This window comes from Trachemys scripta, chromosome 8 (assembly GCF_013100865.1).
Source record: "Trachemys scripta elegans isolate TJP31775 chromosome 8, CAS_Tse_1.0, whole genome shotgun sequence".
Classification (NCBI taxonomy): Eukaryota; Metazoa; Chordata; order Testudines; family Emydidae; genus Trachemys; species Trachemys scripta.
This window is the reverse complement of record NC_048305.1, coordinates 78,788,184-78,813,409: the sequence shown is the minus strand read 5'-3', so window position 1 is coordinate 78,813,409 and position 25,226 is coordinate 78,788,184. Positions and strand designations below refer to the sequence as shown.

Sequence of the window (25,226 nt, the reverse complement as noted above, 5' to 3'; positions counted from 1 at the left end):
GTACAAAAGTTTGAGAACCACTACATTAAGCACTATGAGGGTGAAAAAGCTGATGTTGAATTTCTCTTGATATTCTCAGTTCAAATGACTAAATATACCAATACATCACTAACCTATATTTTTCTGACTATTCCTTTGCCCATATTATGGGCAGCTCAGAGTGCACAGTCCAAGTGCCGTACAAGGTAACTTAAAATCTAGGTGCTGAGTTGTAAGCTTATGAACTCCCTATGGTGAAGAAATTTCCTGCTTTTGGAAAATTTTACTGTTCTCGTGCCACAACTTGCAGTCATTCATATTTGATGATTATTTAGAATAATGGAAGTGCTGCTCCACACAAGAACACATTGCTGCTTTCTTCAGAACCATGGTTCCCAAACTTTAGTACTGCATTTCCCTTACAGATATTTTAGATGTTTGTGGCTCCCCACAATTAAATATTTTTTTAAAACCAACTCACTGCAACTTTTTTCAACTACATATAGTTTAATTATCGAATATGGGTTTTAAAAATTATAAACTCAAAACATGAGGGTTTTTGGCATGTTTGGGGACAGCCTAAGATTTCAGTGAGAATGTGCCTGTTCCAAACTGCATAGTTGTACAACATTTGGTTGAATCTGATAGTGCCAGATGCAAGTTGTTTTCAGAGTTTAATTTTTTTTCTATATTTAGTTTTCACAGAAATCATGGCTAAAAACCTAAACTCTGAGGTAACGAAGCAGATGGAAACAGCACTTTTACAGCTTTGTCACTGAATTCTTCATACTCATGAAACAGAACTCTTGGTTTTATATTTGAAAAATTGGTCGTTAGCATGTAATCACTTGACAATTTTGAAAGTTTCTTGAGCCAAGCTACTTAAGGTTGGAATGGAGTAAACTGTTACTGAGAACGGGTTTCGAATTCATCTGTATCTGGAGGTTGGTGTTCAACTCCAGGAAAATATTCATTAAAATGGGAATACAATCCAGTTTATATTTAGTCTAATAGCATTCTGATCACTTTCACTCCATCTTTTTAAGAAGTCTGACATGTTGATTTGTATTCCTACCTTGAAGTGTTAGATTCAGAGCATTCGATTTATCAAATATGTCCATCAGGTAAGCTAACTTAGTCAAGAAGTCCACATTAGACATGTAATCTGCAAGGTCTCTTTTTCAGAGGAGGAAAGTTCTGATTGCACAAAATTCAAAGACCATTGTAAGACTTTCCCATGTGACAACCACCTGACTTCTCTGTGAAACAGAAGTTCAGTGTGGTCAGAGCCCATCTGTTTGCACAGCAAATGAAAAAGTTAACTGCTTGGGATTTTATAAACAAAATTTTAATAAAAATGGTGGGGACTTTGTATTTCAGGTTGCAACTTCGACACCTAAACTCAGCAATGAATCATGCAATGTCTAAATTGCTGCTAGTACCACTCTTTATTCATGCTGCAACCTCACTGTTCTTTATGGTCATGGCTGCTGCCCCATCTTTGCAGAGTTCCACTGTAACAGGGCCCAGGCAAGCCCCTCTATCTTCTGCCACTTCTGCGCCCACAAACCAGCCAGAGACATCTGCTTTGGTGCAATCACCCGTGCTCTTTATTTATAGTATAAATTCCTACCACCTTGTAGCTACAGACAGCACCAGCCTCATAGCCTCAGGGACTGCTAAGGAGGCCAGCAGCTGTTCCCTAAAAAGATAAGTACATGTAAAAGGATTTCAGGCAAACATTTTTGTTTTAGAACTTCTTTTGCTAGAGTGAGCAAGTCATCAGAAATCACCGAGACCACTCACTTTTTGGTGCTGTCTAATGAAAATTAATTGAATAATTTTTACAAGAGTGTAAATTAAATATTTGTTTCTGAGTTGAAAACTATTACCAACCGCACCACCGTTAAAGAACTTTTCAGTGTTATACTAAATCTTTGGGAACTGATGCTTATAATGGGAGTTCATTTACAAAGCAAATGCTGTACCTATTTTGAAGATAGTCTTTTTATGATACTATGCCACTCAGTTGAAAATGTGACAGATTTAAAAATCAGAAGAGACACTCTTCACTCCTCCTTCCAGTAGATTAGTCACTACACCATTCTGACCTAGCCTCACTGGCTTTATCAAATTAGTACTTAACGAGCCAGCTTCAAACCAGAAAGGTGATTTGACAGTTTCTTCAACAAGGCAGCAGACTGAGTAAGAAAGGAAAGAAGGATACTCAAAATGAGTATTGAACCCTACCACTGTCATTTCTTTAATGCACTTGCCACAAACCCCAAGCAAGAAACCCACGGCAGAGTAAATAAATATAAAAAGATAGCTCTCTTTCACCAGGGAAGTCAAGTAGTACCTCATATCATTTCTATTTTCCTTTGAATATACAGCATATCCTGTTGAATAGCTTTACTGAAATGGAAACTCTTGACATACACTGTAAAGCCTTGAGCCTGCAAAGACTTGTGAACATGCTTAACTTTACACACTGTAGTCTCTATGAAGTCTCTGAGACTACTCATCTGCTGAAATCTGATCTGCTCTACTCCCCTCACTCCCAATGTCTTGGATGGAGCTAGAATTTCACCAGCTGTAAGTTTAAATACATACATAAATAAGCCTTTGCAACATCAGAGCCCAAACTTGGGAGGCCTAAGAAATGAACCACCACAAAGAGATGAACAGCTTCAGAAATCCCTCTAATTCCACAACACACATTTTCAGCATGTCCCAGTATAATATTTTATTAATCTTAAAAATAGAGTTATACAAGCAAATACATGGTTTTCTTAAACACTACACTATAAATGAAGAAATTGTTCACTGCCCAAATTAACCTCCAGGCTGTGTTTCTATAGGGCAATTATTGTGGAATACAGGATTATGTGAAACCCTATGTTTCAATATTCACTGTGTTAGCTTGTTAGATGTAATTAAAAAAACTTTACATTGATTTTTGCATCTCTCTAGAAACATTAAGTCAAGATCATAAAACAAGTTTGCGTGTGAAATGCTTTGATAAAATGGTACACAAAATACTAGTATTGTGTAGATTGGAGAATTTTCTTAGACATATACCCTTTAGTATAAGAAAGTTAAGATGATTCATTGGAAACTTGAATGTAAGAATTAAGATTTCTTTAACTTTAGGTAGGATGGCCTCTCTCATCACTCCCAACTGTTAGAAATTATAGTTGTGTCTTAGTCATTCCTTGAGAAAAATGACATCTAGAAGCATATGCCTATAATATCCAACTTAGTGGTTACGTCCAATCTTAAGCATTCTCAAACTGGAAACACAATAACCCAGACGAGTGACATTTATAACACCTGAGAAATGGTCTTGCAGAGTCTGATCATAGTTGGTTAACAGACTATGTAGTGCAAAGAACTGATGTTAAACAATTAAGCTTCAAATGAGTACTAGAATACACTGATCTTCAATGGGTAACTTAAATCTTGGCTACAGATTTTACTAGTGCAATGGTGTCCAAGGTCTGACCTTTAAGACCTATCTTTGGAAAATAACCCCCCGCATTCTCTCAGTAGGTATATAGGATGGGTTAGAGTCAGAGCTGAAAAGATCAAATGTTGCAGCTGAAAAGTAGTCATATTGACAAGGATCTTGTATCTCCTACTAGTTTTCACAACATGTACCGCTAATGATCTTATTCTTTTCTCTTCCGACTTGTTTATTTTACAAATATATTATTTTATAATATTTCCCACATGTTACAAAAAAATGCACAAAACTTTTCCACTAGTATAAAGCAAATATAGGCATTTTCTAGAATTTATGTAAAATTAATCTCATTAAATTCAATTTAAACACTGTCAGATGAAAATGCAAGGTCATGCACATTAAACCAGACAATGACTGTACTGCAATATTTCTTCAAGTATTTTCTCAGAGAAAATATTGTTAATCTGTGTGACAAACCATAAATCCTTATCCCATTGTACAGGCATCAAAGGGAGAAGGCTGAGTGGCTACAGCATGAGCCAAAAGGAAAATGCTAAAGAGAGGGGAATACCAATTAGTTCCGTAGCCTTCAGTTAATTTCTTTTTTGGAAAGCCTGCAAGTAGGAAGACATCTTAATTATTCATAATCATTTAAAATTGAGACCTGAACATAGTCTAAGGAAACTCAGAAGAATATATAGTATTTGGATAAAAGCAGCAGCAGCATCTGCAAAGAACAATGTTTTATTTTCTTGACGCTCCCCTCCCCAACTCCAAATATGCTCTCTCTGATAGTGGCCAGGGATTCAACTATGATAAATAGCTGTGAAGAAGGCAGGCAACACTGCCTCAAGCCAACAAGTTTCCATTTGCAGTTAATTTAACCTTAAAACTTGTTATCCTGGACTTCTTTACTGAGATTTAGTTTCCTAAAGTGGAGAGTTTTCAAAACATTGAACACACAATCTCAGCATCATGAATATTAAGAATTCATCTGATAATAACTATCTGAACTCTATCGTACGTTGTCAGATTGATCATAAATTACTCCCACTGGTAAAATTGTATCTACCCAGCTAGTTAAAATAATACAATCCTAGAAATGTAGGGCTGGAAGAAACTCTCGGGAGGTCATTTAGACTGGCCACCTGTGCTGCATCAAGATCAGGTATAACATCTGATAGGTGCTTAACCTGTTCTTAAAGGCCTCCAAGAACAGTGATTTCACAGCCTCCAGGGAAGCCTATTTGAGTGCTTATTCTTAGTTAGTTTTCCATAATATCTAACCTAAATCTCTCTTGCTGCACATTAAGCCCTTTACTACTCCTCACCCTACCTTCAGTAGAAAAGGAGAACCATTGATCACTGTCCTCTGTAAAACAGCCCTTAACATATTTAAAGACTTATCAGGTTCCCCCCTTGGTCATCTTTTCTCAGAACTAAACATGCCCAGTTTCCCCCCCACCTTTCCTCATAGGTCTAACTCCTGCTTATATTGAAGTCCATATAGAGTTTTTGAAAAATCTCACTCATGGAGAAAAGATAATACAATGTTTTAAATACAGATCCTTAATACCAATCAAGGACTGCTTCTTCCCCACTGCAGGATTCTTGTATTTCTTCAGGTTCTCTCTCTGGGTGTGTGTTGGTTCTTTTTTTATTCCACCCCTCCAACACTGAACTGCATTATTGTGAATAAGATTTGTTCAGATATCAAGTAGCATAGCTAACTGACTTGTATATTTTGAATTTATTGTAGAACATTCTTGGAGTAAACATGACGCATAGTATTTTAACCTCATCTTTGAGCAGTCCTTTTTGAACTACATCAGCCTCTTTTATTGGCACTCTTTCATCCCCAAAGGAACCACAGTCTTTCACCTTAACTGTCTTCAGATTTTCCAGCTTTCATATAAAGGCACTTCAATAATTTCTCTAACTGTACAATATTCATTAGATTTTTTTCAAGTCCCCACACTTAGACTTCTTGAAATCAAATACACTTCTGCTGCATTCTCCGAACCCTTTCTCATGTTATGTTGAAATTAACTAGTTGCTGATGACTGCTAGGTCTCCTCCTTATTTTCATGTTCTCACTCAACTGTTCCCTATCCACAGGAAAAAAATCCAGCATCTTCCCCACTCTGAATCCGCTGTCTAGATAGTTTGTCCTTTTACAAGTCTTGGGATCCCCTTTATTTAAATATATTTGACATGTGTTTTACTTAGTAGCTGTGTGAATGTTGTTTTTCATTTTTATGACCGGAAAAAATAACCAAAGACAGCTATTTACATATTGTAGATAAGGCTAAAATAATCACAGAACAAATAAACTCAGCACAAAATGATGGAAGGACCTTGCAGTTGTCCCTAACACAGGATGGGCCTTCAAAGAGGCTCATGTATTTAATACTCAGTTTGGGAACTGGAGGAAGAGGTGCAACCTCTCTAAACCACTCAATAGAAGAATCAGTCTTTTCCAATGAAAGAATTAACTATACGAACATCAAACTATCATCTTAAGCAGCTTGCCATACTGCCAAAACTTCAGCTTCAAGACTAATGAACCTGGCATGAAGGCAAATTATCTTCAAATCCAAGGTCTTGCAATGTCTAAGGTGAAGTGTCCAGGAAGATTTTAAACACTTTGAGTGTCCGTCCAGGAATTTTTCTATTAATTCTCCTTTAACACAGTTGGAAGGCAGCAGCTTCTCCTCTAGCACAACCTCACTAGCACCAAGTTGATTGTTAATTGGTATGCCAGTGCCATACTACCACCTCTTTAACTACTTCACAAATTGTACCTCTCTCTTCCAACACTTCAGATATGAAAATTGCCTCATCCCGTTTTAGTTATTCCTACTACCACCATAAGTTGCCAATATAACCTTCACTTCATATGCATCAGATGGATGGGGCACCATGAGATAACTTTAAGCTAGTACTGGGTGGAAGAGGAGAATGTTTACATATATAGTTTTCCTTCCTCCTTCTATGATCTTTTCCCACCAGTATATACAAATTTAAGCTAAAACTTGTATCAATGTAATGCTATGGTTGATTCCTGTTAACTCAATGTTTTCACATCTGTTCTCCCTCTCCCACAACCTTAACACAAAAATAAAGTCCTGCTTTGTATGCTGTTTTACAGCTAAAGTGTGGCTGGCGGAGCCCCTTATAGCCTCCCACCCCCAATTCTCCACCTACCAGACTTTGGGGGCGTAGGGAGAGAACTTGGGACCTCTGCCTTGCAGCAGGGTGGTGGGGTAGAGTCTTCTGCCCAACTGGGAGGTGGGTCTTGTGGCTTCAGCCCTGCGGGGTATGCTTGCTGAGGTTCGAGGAGTCAGCAAGAGAGGGGCTGAAGCCCCAAGCCTTGCCAGGCGCACCCCGAGCCCCAGCAGGTGTGCTCTTGAACTTCTGAAGCTTGTCGTATACGGCTTGGAGGGTCAATAAGTTTGGCCGGCCCTGGTGTTGTCATGCAATTAGTGCCCATACCATCACCACATACTTGTGCAGTTTTCCTAGGTCAGCTGCCTATTTAATATTGCTATGTCTGTGTGTATTTCCAGTCAAGTGAAACTTCCTAGAATTATCTTGTGAAGTGCTGACAGCTGGATTTTAGTGAATTGCAACTGACTATCAGCATGTCTTCCTTCAGTGTTGCTAGAACAGATATAAAGTGAGAGCAAGAGCAGAATGGCAAGGAATTCACACAAAAATAAAGCATGTAAAGATGCTGGAATCCTTAAAGCTTACATATACTGAGTAGTCCCCTGGAGTTCACTATCTTTTGTAATAGATCATTCTTCATGTAAGATACCTTGTTTATGGTAACACACTTCTAAGGATCTCGTACTGGATTTACAAATGTTAAACCTTTCACTGCACCAGTAGGATGAAGTCACACACAGATTTTTTTTTTTAAATGGTAACGAGAGATAAAGAATGATGTTTAAAACTATTCTACAATAGTATACAATGTATGTTACGAAAGAGCTAAACAATTCAAAGTTGACTCACTTCAACCATTTATGCTATTCTGTTACATAAATTTTAGAATTCACTAATCTGTCAGACTGAAATGAGAGCTACTTCTGTGTGGACCCAGTCCAGGAAGTGTTTTATACTTATGCTCTCTGTTGGCTTACCAGCTACAGTAATTCCCAGAAACGTGCTGACATTTTTGAATATACTGGCACAAAGTAAAAAAGAAAGCCAGTTAATTTCTTGCTCTCTCAGAGCCAAAGGAAGGAAACCTGCAGTTATTACTGGAATTTAGTAACATTGAAATCATTAGGCTTACTATTGTGATGTATACTTGGTATCTATTAATTATCAATAATTATAATTATATCCAAAAAGTTATTTTCAAACTGCTCTGGTTTGCAAACTATGGAGATTAAAATAAAATGTAAAAAAAATCTTCAGTGTCCTTGAATACTTGGGTCATTACGGCAATAACAGCTGCTGCCAAAAACAAAAGAACAGTTCTTCCCATCTTTCATTTCTTCCCTTCCCAGCTCAAATCCCAATCACTCTTCCAGTTAACCAAAGTTGAAGAGGGTTCCCACCAGAGCTAGTTAGTAGTACCCAAGTGACCAGAAGGGCTACTATAGAAAAACAAAAAGGTGCCTGCACTCATACCTGAGCATTATCTCAGAAGCTGACCTGTGCCAAACCTTCAAATTCAGATCCTCTCTATATTGGACTGTCATGGAATAGCTGTATTTCCCCATGACTTAAATGAGGTTCTAATTAGAGTATTTATACAAGCCTAGGAAACTTACTACTTAATTTTAAAAAGTTTCAGAAAGTGTTGTGAAGATTTACTTTAAACTTACCTTTCTGGTTTCAAACTGAGCTTCTTCTTGGCAACACCCTCTGCAGAATGGATCTAGTTGATTCAAGCTAAATTGTCCAAGAAGGTTGCAAGAACTACATAGCAAGTTACTGGAAAAGCCTAGTTCTCTGCATGCTTCTGAGGATAACTGCGCCCCATACACAGATACCTGAAAGCCAATAAACAATCATTACATATTTTAGCATTTCAAATAATTATTTGTAGTTGTGGGAAGGGAATGCTATTTGATAGCTAGTCGGGACTCCTGGGTTCTACTTTTGACTCTACAACTAATTTGCTTTTTCAGTTTAGGTAAATCACTTAAACTCGTGTAGCACTGAAGATATGCTACAACTCTCCATTGCAGCTGTGCTCCTGAGGATGTAGCAGTGGGCAGTTTCTGGAAGCCTACTTTGCTTTCCTGCTCCAAAGCAGGCCCCAGTACAGCTGTTCTTGCATACAAGTTCAGGTGTGTGTGCATGGTCTAACACTTCAGCTGTGGGAAAACAGTCTGGCCCCACACAGCTTTTACTGTGGACAGTTCAGCCAATTACAGTATGATTACAGCATTCATATGAATGAAGGGAGCAACACAGAGAGAAATAAAACAAATGCTTAGAAGGAAAAAAAAGGCAGAGAATGTAATGAACCCAAAATGAGACTGGCAATCATTGATGCATTAAGTATTATTACTCCTGCATATTTTCATTTTTCAACAGGAGAATGAACACGTTAAAACAGTGGTTCTCAAACTTTACAGGTGACCCTTTCACATAGCAAGCTTCTGAGTGCGACCCCCCTTATAAATTAAAAACACTTTTAAATATATTTAACACCATTATAAATGCTGGAGGCAAAGCGGGGTTGAGGTGGAGGCTGACAGTTCACAACCCCCCCATGTAGTAACCTCATGACCTCCAGTTTGAGAACCCCTGTGTTAAAAGGTATAAATTGCCTAGGGAGGCTGTAGAATCTCCATCATTGGAGATTTTTAAGAGATTAGATCAGTGGTCCCCCCAAACTTTTTACCTCATGCACTTCCCCCTCCTCTCCCCAGAGCTGTGGCAGGGCCGCAGCTCCAGGAGGAGGGGGCCCCAGCTGGTGGTGTGGGTGGGGCCAGGAGTTGGGGCCTCAGGCCTGGAGCAGAGCTGAAGGGGGAAGGCACTCCCTCACCTCCTGCATGGGGGCTAGCCCAGGCCTCCCTCACATTTCTCCATGTCACCTTAGGGGGACACCCCCCACAGTTTGGGAACCTCTGGTCTAGATAATACTTAGTCCTGCCATGAGCACAGGGGACTGGACTAGATGACCTCGAGGTCCCTTCCAGTCCTATGATTCTATAACATTTCCTCTAATTTTCTTCCTATGGTACTTTCAGTAGCTGTGTGTTTTGCAGCTCAGTAAAAAAGGATAAATATTGTATTTAATACAATCCTATATTTTTCATGCATGGGTGGATGGGGAAAACTAAGTTTTTTGTGTGCTTGTTTTTTAATTTAAGCCATCACTGCTCATCAACACTATGGAAAGGGAGAAGCCTTGCAGATCAGATTCAGATAGCAAGGGCAGCAGTAACACAACATTCTCCTCACTATACATCCATAAACCGTGAGCCGAAAGGGGCAACCACACAGCCCTTTTCCAAATCCAAACCACACCTTGCACTTGGTACTGAGAATGCCAAGCTCTAACTAATACTACGGTACGGTGTCGGGTTAGGGATGCATGGGGACAACATCCAGTTGGAAGGAGAAGACCAACAAACTCGTTTCCCGAGTTACCGTCCAGCCTCCAGAGCAGCAACTTGTTAGTTATAGTCAACCCAGGTTAGAGCCGAGAGGGTAACCCGGAGAGGAGAGACTCTACCTCTCAAAACCACATCAGAGCCACCCACCCTCCTAAACCGTATCCACCACGGGCGTGAGCCAGCGAGGACCAAGCCTTCCCCGCGGGCGGGGCATCAGCTCCCCTGCTTTCTAGGGGGGACCAGGAGAGAAAACGGCACAGGCGGGAGCAGGGGGAAATAGCGGGGGCGGGGGGGGGAGAAGGGGAACGTGCGGGTGTCAGTTAGGGGAGAAAAGACGAGCATGAAAAGAGCCGCCCCGGCCGCTAAGCCACGTCTCTCTGTCACTCGCTGCCCCCGCCCCAGCCGGCGGCTCGCTGCCCGCCAGGCCCTATGGGCTTTAGCCTCCCTAGGGAGGGGTACCCACGGCAGCCCTCTCCCTCGAGCCCAACCAGATTGGAAGCTGCCCTCACCGCCTGCAGCACCGCCAGGAACCAAAGTGGCCAGCGCCCCAGAGCCGTTAAGCCTGTAACGGCCGCCATTTTAGTGCGGAGCTGCTCCGTCAGCGCCGCCGCCGGGAGGCTGCTCTCAAGACCCCATCCTCGTAGGGTGACCCTTCGCTGCCTACGTCGAAGGAAGCAAAATGTACGGGGAGGACCCTTACACCGCCCAGGGAAAAGATTATCCCAGGGCTCTTTATGTAGAGAATCTGAAGCGGAGCTACCTGGCCCTATCCAGGGAAGGGGTTTAGAATGTAGCTGAAGGTATCATTTAGGAACTGTAATCAGGCATCAACATAGTAACCCCACACGGGTCCTTTTTCTTTTTATAACCTACAGCTCAACAGCGCCAGACCTACAGTCCTGAAGATTGGCAACCAGATTAACCAATGGCGCTGCGATTTTGCTGATTGCCGCGGTGCCAATGCCCAATAATATATAGTATCAGAGGGGTAGCCGTGTTAGTCTGAATCTGTAAAAAGCAACAGAGGGTCCTGTGGCACCTTTGAGACTAACAGAAGTATNTGTGTTCGGTTCTTTAAATTGGCTTCTGAAATGGCTGTGCCAAACTTCCAGCGGACAGTTGATGTTGGAAGAACCAAAGCCAATACTTAGGCTCTGATGGAGGTAATATCCTCAGCAACATAAGAATAAGGAATGAGCTCAGCAGAAACCCCCCTCACCAGGAACTTTCCACTCAAACTCATTAGTCCAGCTAATGATGGGAACTTGAAATTCCTTATTTAGAACTTGAAATTCTCCCTTATTAAGCACTCTTCTGACACTGGGAAACAAAACCTCATTTGCAGAGCCTGGGAATTCTGCTTAGGCACGCGCTCTCTCTCTCTCTCTCTCTCTCTTCCTTTTTGTTTCAAAATCCAGTCACTAGCAAGAAGGACGGTCTTGCATCTCAAGAAGTGAGGTTCTTACCCACGAAAGCTTATGCTCCCAATACTTCTGTTAGTCTCAAAGGTCCCACAGGACCCTCTGTTGCTTTTTACAATAATATATAGATATGTGGGCCGGACTTCAGAACAGGTATCCAATGGAGAAGGAACGCGTGTGGGAGGGGCGTCAGGTCCGTACAGCCATTTTATTGGGGTGGAGCATTGGTGGGCGGTGTATTGGACTGATCGGCCAATGGGATGGGGAGAGGGTGGGGCGCCGGAGATACCGCCCAATGGCGGAGGGGCCGTGGGTGGAGCGTGTGTTTTGCTAGTCAATGGTGGGGTTTGGTGGGCGTGTGCGCGGTTGGGCGTTCGGTTGCTGAGCAGCGCACGCAGGCGGGGGGTGGGACTTGGGCTGGCTGGCGGGCGGCCGCGGAGTGAGGCTAGTGAGGGGCGGGCTGGCGCGGGGGGCGGCTGAGACAGTGCCGGCTGGGGGGCCTCGGGAGGGATGTGAGAGTTGTGTGTGTCCCTTCGTGCGAGCTCACTGCCACCCTCGCGCGCTGCGTCCCTGCGGCCCGGCTGAGGCTCCCCTCGGCCTCTCCGGCCGGGCCCCACGTTATGTCGTGATCCCGGGCGGGCGGCGCTGCTGCTGCTGCTCATGGGGCTGCTCAGGATTATGCTGCCGCCCAAGTTGCAGCTGCTGGCGGTGCTGACGTTCGGGGTGGCCGTGCTCTTCCTGGAGAACCAGATCCAGAAGCTGGAGGAGTCCCGCGGCAAGCTCGGTGAGTGCGAGAGGGCCAGGGCCTGGGGACACTTGGGAGAGAGAGGTGGGGAGGGGGTGATGGCGGGGAAGGGCTGGTGCTGGGGCTATTGCTGCGGTTGGGGGACAGGGCTGGGGGAGAGCCGGGGCCACAAGCTTAGAGGAGGGACGAGGCCCAAGGACCAGAAGCGCTGAGGCGGGAAGGGGGCATAGGTGAGGTACGGGGACTATGCACATATGGGGGTGTCTGCCGGGTGGATACCGCACAGAGCTGAGAGGGAAGGGTGCAGTGAACAAAGGTGGAGCTGGCGGGGAAGGGGAGAGATGGCAGTGCACAAATCTGGAGCAGTATCCGGAGAATGAGGAATTGGAAAGCGTAACTCCCCCCCCCCCTTCATATGTTGAACCCACTAATGTGGGATATGGGAACACAACTCCTCTTCTCCCAGATGGCCATTGTGTTTACATGTCTGGAAATTATAAGTAACTTGAACGATATGATTTGGGGGACCCTGCAAAAGAGGTTGTAAACAGTAGAGGAAGCAGCCGTGACCTTTGAGTTTGTATGCACATAATGCATTTGTATGCACGTTATGCAGGATCGTGAAGCCAATGAGAGATTAGTGTTTGGGGAAAATATATAGTTATAAAGAATCTAAATGCATATTTTGTCAGAAAGGGAAAGGAAAGTTAAAAATCAGTATTGGGCTATTAGCAGCTGTTGGCCTCTGTGTGTATTGTGTGAGATGCAGTTGGAGACTGAAGTGCAGCAGTGATACCTGAAGCAAGCCAGGCTCTGCTTCCTCCTCCGTGTGCTGCTGCACATATTTCGCCTAATCGTCTTTATTTTGACATCATAACAAAGGAAAATACAGAAGATAATTATAGTTAAAACATGTATGTTTGGTGAAAATCATCTTAAATCACTGTAATTATAAATTCACATGATTTGTTTTACTCTTCCTGAACACAGGTTTTAAATATTTCTATTTAGCAAGTGGTGGTGGTGGTTATTGCTAGCCTCATATGCTCTGTTATGAAACAGTATTAAACAGTATAAAAGTACATCCTAATAACTGCCATATACAATTGTTTTTTCCTGTAAAAAAACTTTCACTTTTCAGTTGTGATTTCCCTGCTAAAATAACACTTTACTACTTCACGTGTACATTAAATGTCAGACTACAGAACCAACAAGCATGGGATTAAACCTAATCAAAATGAGGAAATGCCATTTCAAGGCCAATATAGTGCATTTACCTAAGAGTTGTAATTGGAGAGCAGTGGGACCCCAGAAATACCTAGGCATGGTGAGGTGGGTTGAGAACAAGTTCAGCCCTTGCTTCTAATTGTCTAATCTGCTCAATTTAGGAATTTGTGATAAAATTCTTAATATTTGAATGTTTATGGATTAATCCAAGAAAAAGAAAAGGAATGACTATACAATGTTCTTACTAGCAATAAGGCTAGAAATGGATTTTGAGTGCAATGAGAAGTTTAATGTTGCAAGCCTATGAAAGAGGTGAAATCAGAGTAATGGTCAAAATGATGAACACACATTAGACATGCTTTGTTATCTGGATTAGGTAATGGAAGTTAGTGTCCTGTAAGAAGGCAATGATTAACTGGATGAGCGGTCTGAGTCTTCTTCAGCTATACTTATTCAACTAAAAGTTACTAATATTTGAAGGGTGATTTTGTTTTTTTTTTTCATAGTTTAAATATTTTAAGCAATGGTGTTATGTGAAAAAGGGAAATACTTGTTATGGAATCATAGAATATTTTGAGCAGATATTGTTGATAGAGCAGTCGAGGTTTAGTTGAGTTTTGTGCAAGTCTATTTTTAATTGTTTGGTGCCAGTGGTTTAAGTGCATCTAATGCTGGCAATGGATGTCATACAGGAAAATCCAAGTCCTGCCACAAAAGGATTAATGTAATGCAATGTGAGAGTAAAGAGTATTGCTGGTAAGATGTCCCAACCCTGTGCTCCTCCTTAATAGATATGCAAAGGACATGATTAAGATACATATTTAGAGGATTGAAATATACAGCTCAGTTTGCCTCAAGAAAAGAATCATATCACTGTTTTGCTGATGCTGTTTTTATTTTTTAAGAATGCTTGAACTCTGATTCTGAGCTTTGATATTAAAATATAATTGGAAAATTTGCCTTATAATGAACTTGTTAGTGGCTGCCAAAGTTTGTGTGGGAGGAGAAGCTAGGGCTTTTTATTTTTAGTGTTGAATTATTCTATATGGGTTTAACGCTATGTTAGATCATGTGTGTTTTTAATCTTGATTAGGTAGTATCTTTGTATGAAAGACCTGTTGCTACAGTGATGTCCAACAAAAGGTGCCCCTTATTTTTTGTGCATGTTAAAAGAAATAAATTGAAATTGGTAACTTTGTCTTCATTTTAGAAACGTTCTGTATCTGTTAGTACTATTTCCATCCAACTGTAATACAGAGAATGTAGTTTCACTAAATTAAACTAATCAATTTTGGCCCGATGCACTTGGTTTAGAGGAGTGAACATAAAGAAAAAGAAGGGTGTGTGTGTGTGTGTGTGTGTAAAGACTAGTGATTCCATGGACTGCTTAGAATAATGACTGCAATTTAGTTGAAAGGCCTATGAAAGTAGTCTGTGACAATTAAATATTGCTCTTAACATGGTACAAACAATCTGTAATTTGGTTTAAGTCCCATATTATTGAATTATATGTACATAATATATCACATGAGAAACAATGTCTTGATGGGATGTAGAAATGAATAACTGCATGACTTACATTCTGACTCAAACTACAGTATGTCACTTTAATGGAACAGTTAGCAGAAAACAGTTCTACAGAGTCTTATGAGCAAAACTCATAAAACAGCATTTCCTGATACTTTCTGATGGAACAGGATTCCCTGACATGCAAGCTCCATTGGTTTCTATATTGCAGCAAGATTTTCACTCTGATTCAGGATTAATATAAAATAACTCACATGAAATGAGAAATGGGTGCATCTTTATGGGAGACAGAGAAAAAGGGACAGTTTTATTTTCTTGCAAGTATAATTCATTCATTCTTGCAGCTAAATTCCAAAGTCACTATTATGTATAATTTTTACTTCTCTAAGGACTAAGTTAATTTGCAATGGGCATTTGGTTTTCTCACATTGTGGCTAAATTCCCCCTTTATTATTCAGATTGCTATGCTCCTAATGTTGCCTTTAAAAATGTTTAAATTGGGCTATTGTGAACTTGGTTTGACGTTTTCTTTTGAATAACTGATGAACCCACCATGGGCAACACTTGTTTCTTAAGTAAGGGAAATCTTTTTCAGTTAAAAAAATAAAGTATTGTTTTAATATCTGAGAAGTTGGTCTCAGGATTCATATTTTTCAAGGGGCTTCTGTCTTATTGTTTCATGTGGACAGAATAGCAAACCTTTTTAGAATCCCATATTTATTAAGGGAATAACTGACTATGAAAATGATTTACTATTGTTTCCTGCCCCAAACTACCCTGGGAAATCTTGTTTTTTCTTGTGAAATTTAGTTAATTGTTGAGAAAATAGGATTTATTTTTGCTAATTGAGCAGATCAAATAGCGAATAAAGAAAACAATTGTGTCTCTCTCCTCCCCCCCCCCAGTTTTCTTTTTTGTTGTTTATGGTTCACTTCTTAGGTATATATTAATCTAAATTACTTTCTTGTAGTGTATTAAATATTGGCTATTTCCAAAGCCCTGTGGTCCCAGAAAGTGATGGATCTTTGGGCCTGCTGGCCCTTTGAAGCAGTTCGTGGTACTTAATTTATTGTCTTTCAGAGTATTTCTGGTGTCAAAACCCAGGTTCAGGTACCTCTTTGGGTGGGGTATTAACATATAACCAGTAATCCTGATTATAATCTGTAATTTTATAGAAAACATTTTAAAAATATATTTATTTATTCTCTAAAATTTATGACAAAACTTAATTTGTGTTGTTGCAATTTTCTAACTAAGCATATCTAAATCTGATTTATAAACTATTTAGTAAGAAGATTGAATTCTAACTTTGTTCTGTGAATATAAAACATGACTTTGAAGTAAGCCTCTCTTTACTTTCTGCCAAAATCAACTCAGAGTTTATAACTGGATTTATTCCCTGGGCCATCCCATAATATTGTTAAGTTTCCCACTCTGTACCCACATTTGGCAGCTATTACATAATGATGATGCTACCAACTGACTCCAACATGTTCATAAAACATTTATTAACAAAGAGTTAATTACACTTTAATATTGACGGACCATTTTATTTGATCATCCTTAAAGGGAAAGGTGCTTATCGTTTCCTGCATTCCAGCAGGAATTGGGTCATGTGGCTCATACCCATCTATATAATTCTGCTGTGGTATAGTGACTGAGCTAGGAACAGATTGCCCCATTGTATATATGGGCATACATTTTAGGCAACAGTGAGATCAAGTCTGAGCAGTGATGTGTTTTGTTGAGGACAAGAGCGCGCCATTGACCATCCAAAAGAGTCTAGTCTGAGATTTTGAATACGTGGCTATGCCATTACGTACACAGTTCTTGCTTGGATTTATTTCTAAACATATTTTTCTGTAACTGATTCTGTTTTTGGCATTGCTGGATTTGTGACCTACAGATATTGGTAGAGCATCCTTGTGGCATTTCCACCCATTTGCAGCAAGAATCTTATGAAATGGGCTGACATAATTATCTGTGTTGAATTCTTACTGAATGGGTCAGTAGGAGTGGCACAGTATTCCATGCCCTTTACTTTTGAAGGGGATGTGAAACACATCGTACTGATTCTTCAAGCTGAAATTCAAAACAGTGCTTCTCCCTTCTGTCATTTTAAGCTCCAAGCTACTGTAGCAAGTCTCTGCTGATTCATATTATTTTGAGCTCCAGAATAACCTTATGTTAAAAGCTTTTTGTACTCTTTGGCTAACTGGACATAAATTGTATGACACATTTGTACATCAGACTCAAAATTCTGTGGCAGATCTAGCAGAATTAAAAATGGAGGTTTATGGAATTATTTATGAAAAATAAAATCAACACACAATTTGTTTATTTTTATATTAAAATTTCTATCTGCCCCATATTTTTCATTTGTCAATGTAAAATGTATGTACAATGTATTGATAACTTAGAATTTGTTAGGAGAAAGCGGTAGGTTGTGGTGTTTGGATGGAGGCCATTTATGTTTTTGGCGCCAGGGAAGGCTTGGGATAAGCACATTTGTTTAATGTTTCTGCTAAAAGTATTGGGATTTCAAGTTAACATTACTTACCTTGTTAATATTTTCAGTAGTGTACACCCACATCACTATGAATGGTGGGTCATTAAACACCTCTTACAGCTACCATTTTAGGCCTTCTGTACATGATCTCAAAGACATTGCTTTATTGGTTACACTGTTCATATTTGAGTTTCTTCACAACCATAAGGACTAGAAATCTAAATGTTTCTATTGTAAATAAAACGTTTAAATTCTGTAGTACAATTCTTTGGTGAATTCTGGGGCCTAGTAATACATTAGAGATCTCCTTTTTAGATGTGTGTAGGTGGTTGCCCATATATAAGAAGGTACATCGTTGACCATGTATGTGACAAGTATACATCCAGAGTTACACTATTCTGTTCTTTCCCCTATTGGAGAAGCTTTTCCCCTTCTACCATTCTTGAGAAGGAAATGGTCACTGACCATTGTCAACACTAAAAGTTTTCAGGAGCTTAGAGTCATCTGAGTACAGATGCAGAAGTATTTACAGAAATCTATTTCATATTTTTTTTGTTGACCCTGAAACAGAACAACCACCTCTTCTGTGAAGCTTGATTTTCTTTAAGGCTGTTGTGACGGGTTGGATCACAGAAACCCCCTTGGGAGCTGCCACCCGATGTGCAAAGACTACGTCTGCTCCTATTTTCCCTGCCAGCTCAGGACTCCAGCACCCTGTCTTGCTGAGCCAGACACTCCCGTCTGCTTCAACCCAGACCCAGGGTCTGAATCACTTGCCCCAAAGCTGCAGGTTTACCTGAAAACAGCTCCCAGAAGTGTGCTCATCTCTAGCACTCAGATGCCCAACTCCCAATGGGGTCTAAACCCAAATAAATCCGTTTTACCCTGCATAAAGCTTATGCAGGGCAAACTCATAAATTGTTCGCCCTCTATAACACTGATAGAGAGATATGCACAGTTGTTTGCTCCCCCAGGTATTAATACATACTCTGAGTAAATTACTAAATAAAAAGTGATTTTATTAAATACAGAAAATAGGATTTAAGTGGTTCCAAGTAGTAACAGACAGAACAGAGTAAGTCACCAAGTAAAATAAAATAAAATGCGCAAATCTATGTCTAATCAAACTGAATATAGATAATCTCACCCTCAGAGATGCTTCAGTAAGTTTTTTCTCAGACTGGACACCTTCCAGGCCTGGGCACAATTCTTTCCCCTGGTACAGCTCTTGTTCCAGCTCAGGTGATAGCTAGGGGATTCTTCATGATGGCTCCTCCCTCCCCTTTGTTCTGTTCCACCCCTTTATATATCTTTTGCATAAGGCGGGAACCCTTTGTCCCTTGGGTTTCCACTTCCCCTTCCCCCCCCCACTGGAAAAGCACCAGGTTAAAGATGGATTCCAGTTCAGGTGACATGATTACATGTCACTGCAAGACTTCATTACTCACTTGCCAGCACACACACAGGAAGACTCACAGGTAAACACAGCCATCTGCAGACAATGGGAGTCATCAAGATTCCAAACCGTCATTAATGGCCCACACTTTACATAATTACAATAGACCCTCAGAGTTATATTTTATATTTCTAGTTTTAGATACAAGAGTGGTACATTTATACAAATCGGATGATCACACTCAGTAGATTATAAGCTTTGTAATGATACCTTACAAGAGACCTTTTGCATGAAGCATATCCCAGTTACGTTATATTCACTTTTTACCATATTTTTCTAAAACTATCCCAGTTACATTATATTCACTTATTATCATGTTTTTATAAAACCATATAGACTGCACAACATCACAGCTGTCTTCATGAAAATTCTGGTGATGTTGATGGTGATAATTACAGAAAAGGAATATTGTAATATTCTCATGTTTTGTGTTTTGTTGAAGGTTCTGTTCTTCATACCCTTCAGGCAACTTGGAGGCTCCTCCAGGTGCTTCAGTGCAGGTTAACTTCTCACTGAATCCTCAATTTAGCTTGAAGCCTACTTTAACACTGCTTGGGTAAAGACTTTCTTGATGAGCTGAAGCTTCACTCCTAGGCTTACTTTTTCACTTCGATGTAACAAGACTAATGCTTCAAGTATAGCATTGGAAGTAGGATAGATTAAAATAGTTTATTTAAAAAAAAAACAGTTTTTTATTTAAATCAATTTTTTAATCAATTAAAGACTGGTTTATTTTTTAAAACCAAATCTATGTAAGATTAAATTTGAATGAGACCACCTATATTAAGGCCTAAATTTATTATAATCTATTAAGACAATGTTAATTTAATTAAAAATATTAAACAGTGCATGTTTGGTGTCAAGATTTAAAAAAAATCAGACCACTGAACTAGTGGCAGTTACTGGCTAAGCACCTGGCAACAGCTTGTTTTCCACTTTCAATCTAAGAATAACAACTGTGTATGAAAGGATGGGATCTACTAGTTCTAAAAACTTGAATGACATTGGGACCTGAAACAATCATTTAAATTCACTAGCTACAGATACTACTTCCTTTTGTTGAATAAATCACTTTTAAATGCAAAACATGCTTACATAAGGAAAAAAGTTTATGAATTAGCACTTTTAAGGTAGTTTTATTTAACAAAAAATAAAATGCTGTTTTAGTGCATTTTAATTGAATTGAATTTCCATCCAAATAGAGCTTGACGCAAACCATAAGTAAAATATCATCATTTATTAAATAAAAGATGCATCATTCACCATTTTCTAACAGTGTAAAAATTAAGAATCTGAATAAATGTAATTTAAATTATATAGTTACTTACATTATATCGGTACACATTTATCCACTTGATTAGCAAATAGAAGCACCAAATTTAATAGGCTTTATTTTGTTACAAATAACATGTTTTAATGGTTACCAACTAATGAAATGAACTTTTTTGGGGGGAAATAACTAAAGCTCAAATGCAAAACACTATTAAAATTGATTATTTAAATCAGGGTTTCCTGCTTGTTAATTTAATTTCTTTGATTTAAATCAGTCCACCCTGACTAGAGGTGGGAATTGAGAAATAAAGGCTATATATAAGAAAATATTAAGACATCAGTGATTTACAAAAAAAACCCTGTGTGTACAAGTGAGTGCATTTCACTGCTTGATATGAAAAGCAAAATTAGATCTGAACTGGAATTGTTTCCAATATTCTTCAGTTCTTCCAGGGAATATGTAAAAGGTCTCTTTTATGGTCTAGATCAGAGGTGGGCAACCTGCGGCCAGTCAGGGTAATCCACTGGTGGGCCGTGAGACAGTTTGTTTACATTGGACATCTGCAGGTATGGCAGTTTCCAGTTGGAACTGCAAATCATGGCCACTGGGAGCTGTGGGTGGCTGTGCCTGCGGACGGTCAATGTAAACAAATTGTCTCGTGGCCTGCCAGCGGATTACCCTGACAGGCCACAGGTTGCCCACAACTTGTCTAGATTGTAGTCTTGGGGGCTCTTACATCAGAAGACACTAATGGAATCTGTTTCATAAACAGAGTTTATTCCCAGTGATACTGAACCCTGGTCGTGCAATCATAATCGAAGATTGTCTTTTTTATTTCTTGTCTCTTCTGTTCTTAGGTACAAGAAATTCATTGGACATTCTAAATGCAAATGTTAGAAGCACTTTAGGAGTTGGGGAGAATGAAAAGGAGGAGGAAAGAAAGGAATGCCTGAAGAGGAGAGGAAAAGATCAGACAAAATGCGGGGAAAGGTAGAAAAGAGAGGGCTTAATCTTGCTCAGGATAGTAGTGACTTAAAGTTGTTACTATCTGATTATTTAGTAGCCTATGTGGAATAAGCTTGTTCACAGTCCAGGGTCCAAATTGCAAAATTCACCACCAGATTGGCAGACTCAGCAGAGAAGTCAAGAATTGAATTATCTTCTTACTCTTGAAGGTGATCCCTCCAGGTCAAGGTTGAGATATGTTAGCTAGATAGAGTAAGAAACTTGTATACTGCTGTTTGTACAGGATCTGTTACGTAGATAAATAGAAGACTTGTTTCTTTGGGGCTGCTAATTGAGCATCTTTCATCAAATGCACAGTTTAAAGAACTCTGTCAACATTATTGAACCCCCTTTTTTGAAAGGTTTGTTGCAAGTGAAAGCTTGAGGAAAATGAAATATTTTAAATTTAATTTTAGGTGCTGCAATTATTTTGTAATTGGTGGTGTTGCAATACTTGGGGCCCCAATCATGAATCAGGACCTTATTATACTAAGCACCGTACAAATATATAACAAAAAGCCCCTTTTGAAGCTTAAATAATTTTTTTAAGGTTGGGGTAAATGAACTCTTCCTACTTTAGTGTTGTATAAAAATCTGACATATTTTACTGTTCTTAGAGGTATTTTTAAATCCCTTTATTTCCTTTAATAAGATGCAGCCTACTTTTCAGTTGTGTACTGCCAATTTAGTGTGTGGTTCTTAAACCAATCACTCAAAACAATGTTAGGAATCTTGTTTAATTGTCCTTGACAGTGTAGCAAGTACTGTGCCTTAATACATTACTTATAATTGGACTTTATTTAGATAGAACAGTTGCTTATACTTTAAAATGTGCTAGCTTAATTACAAAAATGTAAAAATTTTTTATTAAAAAGGATGCTTGTTTGCTGTAGAAGTAGCATAATATATTAATTTGGGCTCATAGTGAAAGAGTATTTATCACATCAAGGAGGTGGGAGAGATGAGTATGTTTCAGCCCCTCGCTGTTGAAGCCAACTGGACAGTCGAATAGTTCATGAGCCAGTCATTTCCATATCTACCGAATGGCAACCACGAATCGCTCTTAGAATTACTCTGGCCACGCTTATCCTGCCTTCTGGTATTGCATGACTTGTCTGACAATTCTGGCACCACTTTAGAAAGTAGAAGACTTCTAAATGTCAAAGCTTCCACATACTGCCACTTAGCTGATCCAAAAAACTATCTGTTTGTGAAAATATGTGTAACTTGTAGTTAATGTTGTAATTTGTGTCAAGTGTACAAAAACCTTGTCAGAATGCTGTTAAAGTATTGGTAGTCAGCTTGTTTGAAAAGTGGTGCTATTTATTTGTACACATTTTAATGTTTAACTTGGCAAAAAAGTATTTTTCAACAGGATGGTGTTGGCATAGTTTAACATTTCTGGGAAATGAAATGCTTGCCCTTATTTTTCAGTCATAAATGAAAGATAAAGCATTGTGAATGGCAGGGGTCAATAAAGACAGACATACCTGGAATTTGGCCAAATGGCTGCAACTTTATTTAAACATACACACTTAAATAGGATAATTTCTGAGGGCAACTTGTCCTTGCAACAGCGAAATGGGGGAAGGGCAGGTAACATCTGCTTCAGGCTGTCACTAACTTGCCTGCCTTTTGATGCTGAAATCCCAAACATAATATAATCCTATTGATTTAAACCATCTAATTAAAATCAAAGCTGAATTAGAGCTTCTGCTCACAGCCCAGAATTCTGGGCAGACACCTTCCTAAAGAAATCATTTAACCTGTTAGTATAATGAATCCAACCCTTTTTCTCAGAGCTTAAATCATAGTGAACGTGCTTGACCACAGCCTCCTGATCTTTTGCATTGAATCAGCCCTCACCCCTGTCACTTCCTTGATAAAATGGATCTGCACACTTGCTGCCAAAATTTACCAATCCTACTAGCTTTAAGCTTAGCTGGGTACCCCAGCAGCATACCAGATCACCTCTTCTCAATACATGTGGAAATGTTTGTGACAGATACGACAGTATCCTGGACAAATCTTAATGAATTGAGTAACATTTTATTGAATTAAGTTTTTTACGAGTTGATTGTTCTAAAAATGCAAATTTTTATTGCTACTAAGGGATTGTATGTAATTTTGTGGAGGAGATGGACCACAGGGGGTAGTTAGGCAAATAAACTCAGTTGTAACAACTCCAGAATGCTACCGCTGCCTGGAGAGAGGTTCACTGGTTCAAACTGGATGCTCCTGAGACCTACAGACAAAGAAAGGACTTTTGGATAAATAACCTGAGTTTAAACTGACTCGGGGCCTTCTTTCTGATCCAGCATACGGACAGGATCTTCTGTCCCAGCGGAGGGCCCCAGTCCTTAGGGGAAGGGTTGGAAGGACTGACACTGACCATCATGCTTGTGGAGATGGGGCCGTGCGATCTGGTAAGCATACTAGCATGCGTGTGGGTTATTTTATTGGTTTTAGTATATTTTCACTGTAATGCTTTTACCTTAAAGATAAATGTGCTTGCTTAGAAAGAACGGTGCAGAAAGAACGGTGCAGTAACTTAACTGTGGCAATTACACTGTGTACCATCTCTGAAGAGAGGAGCAAAGTAGGCCTTGTTAGGTAGACTGTCTCTTGCTGGGGATATCACAGTGTAGTCAGTGAACTGTGTAGTCTGGTGGGAATGCAGAGAGATGCACCTCCACCCAAGAGAGGTGATGGCTGAGCAGCCTGGAGTGGGTGTCATTGCTGAACCATAAATAGGGAATTCAGGTGCTGTTGACCTGAACTGTGACAGTGTTCATGTTAAACGTATAAGTTCTTGTGTTTCAGAAGTGCCCATCATCATGATGAAAGAGTTCAGTATTGTCATAGGAAATACTTTGGGGCTTCAGGGTCTGGCTTTTAGCTTAATCAGCTAATGTCCTTACTGCCTGGTGGATATGTGTCCTCTGTCATTTGCATGGCAGCAGCTCAGACCATACAGCACAATCAGTGGAAAGAAGGGATTCAGAATTGCCCAATCCTGTTTCAGGTGGAGGAGGAGCCCTAGACTTAATCATACTGTTGCCCCTAGGGTGGATGATGAGACACTGGGGTAGGAGAATCAGCCATTGCAGCTCATAGCTCCAAGGCATCAGCTGAGCTCACCATATGATTTGCTGACCAAACCATTGAGGCAGCACATGTTTCCAAGGGTTGTCCTCGCCAGTCATCCATAGGGAGAGAACATCCGGGGAATCTTATCAGGTGAATATAGGGAAAAAAACTAGAAGAGTAAATAGAAAGGATGAGGGTAGGTGGTATCTGTTGTCCAGAGGAAGGAAGGAAGGAGTGGGAAGCTCTTACGGACTGCTGAAAAGCAAAGTGATGGTGGTATGGGCAGAACAGGAAGAGGCCTGCTTTCAGTCCATCCTTTTATGGATGACACCCCCTGCCCCTGAACCAATCCTGACACATTTGAGAAGTTCTGTCCTTTTGGCTTGTGTATGTCTAGGGCCTGACTCCACATGTGTATGCTGGCTGCATGGTCTGAAGTATCTTAAGTCCAATATTTTCATCCAGAATTAGGTTCAGACTTTGTTCTCCTACATTATTGAGTTTTAAAATATATAACTTGTTTATAGCAATATTGGGACTATTTAATATGTTTGATGTTAGTTTAAGTATGGGGACCATTTTTCAGATGCCTTAATTTACATTATATATGCAAATTAGTGCCTGAATAAGGACAAAACACTTTGGCTTATGGACATTCCCACATTTCATACCCATGTAAATCTATCTTTTATTCCCCAAATGGCTTTACTTATGATGCTACATGTTTCTGATTCAAATTCCATTGATAGCCATCATAAACTATGTATATCATAAAAATATCATCGCTACTTAAAAGCACCTTGTGGAAGGCTAGCACCATGTTGTGCTTTTCCACTCATGAATAATTGGGTTTATGGATTAGTTTTGCATGTAGAATTTGGAACTAAATTAAATTAAATTTTTGAGTCTGATTTCTTTCTTGGAGTATCGACTAGAAGCAC

At 39.8% G+C, this 25,226-nt stretch overlaps 2 protein-coding genes across 3 annotated transcripts in view; one reads left to right on the top strand and one right to left on the bottom strand.

Moving 5' to 3' along the window:
- Positions 1-10,686, bottom strand: part of SELENOF (selenoprotein F) — a 46,049-nt gene extending 35,363 nt beyond the window's left edge. The window contains exons 1-2 of the mRNA XM_034779401.1: positions 10,542-10,686; positions 8,287-8,454 (exon numbers count right to left, since the gene is read on the bottom strand). Of these exons, the coding sequence (XP_034635292.1) occupies positions 8,287-8,454; positions 10,542-10,610 (237 nt within the window). The 5' untranslated portion in view covers positions 10,611-10,686. The remainder of the gene's footprint in view (positions 1-8,286; positions 8,455-10,541) is intronic.
- Positions 10,687-11,897: 1,211 nt separating this feature from the next.
- Positions 11,898-25,226, top strand: part of HS2ST1 (heparan sulfate 2-O-sulfotransferase 1) — a 183,113-nt gene continuing 169,784 nt past the window's right edge. Inside the window, exons 1-2 of one of the 2 annotated variants that reach the window (XM_034778364.1) lie at positions 11,898-12,237; positions 23,514-23,621. In XM_034778364.1, the coding sequence (XP_034634255.1) occupies positions 12,114-12,237; positions 23,514-23,621 (232 nt within the window). In that variant the 5' untranslated portion in view covers positions 11,898-12,113. The remainder of the gene's footprint in view (positions 12,238-23,513; positions 23,622-25,226) is intronic. The other variant, XM_034778365.1, reaches the window with a different exon arrangement.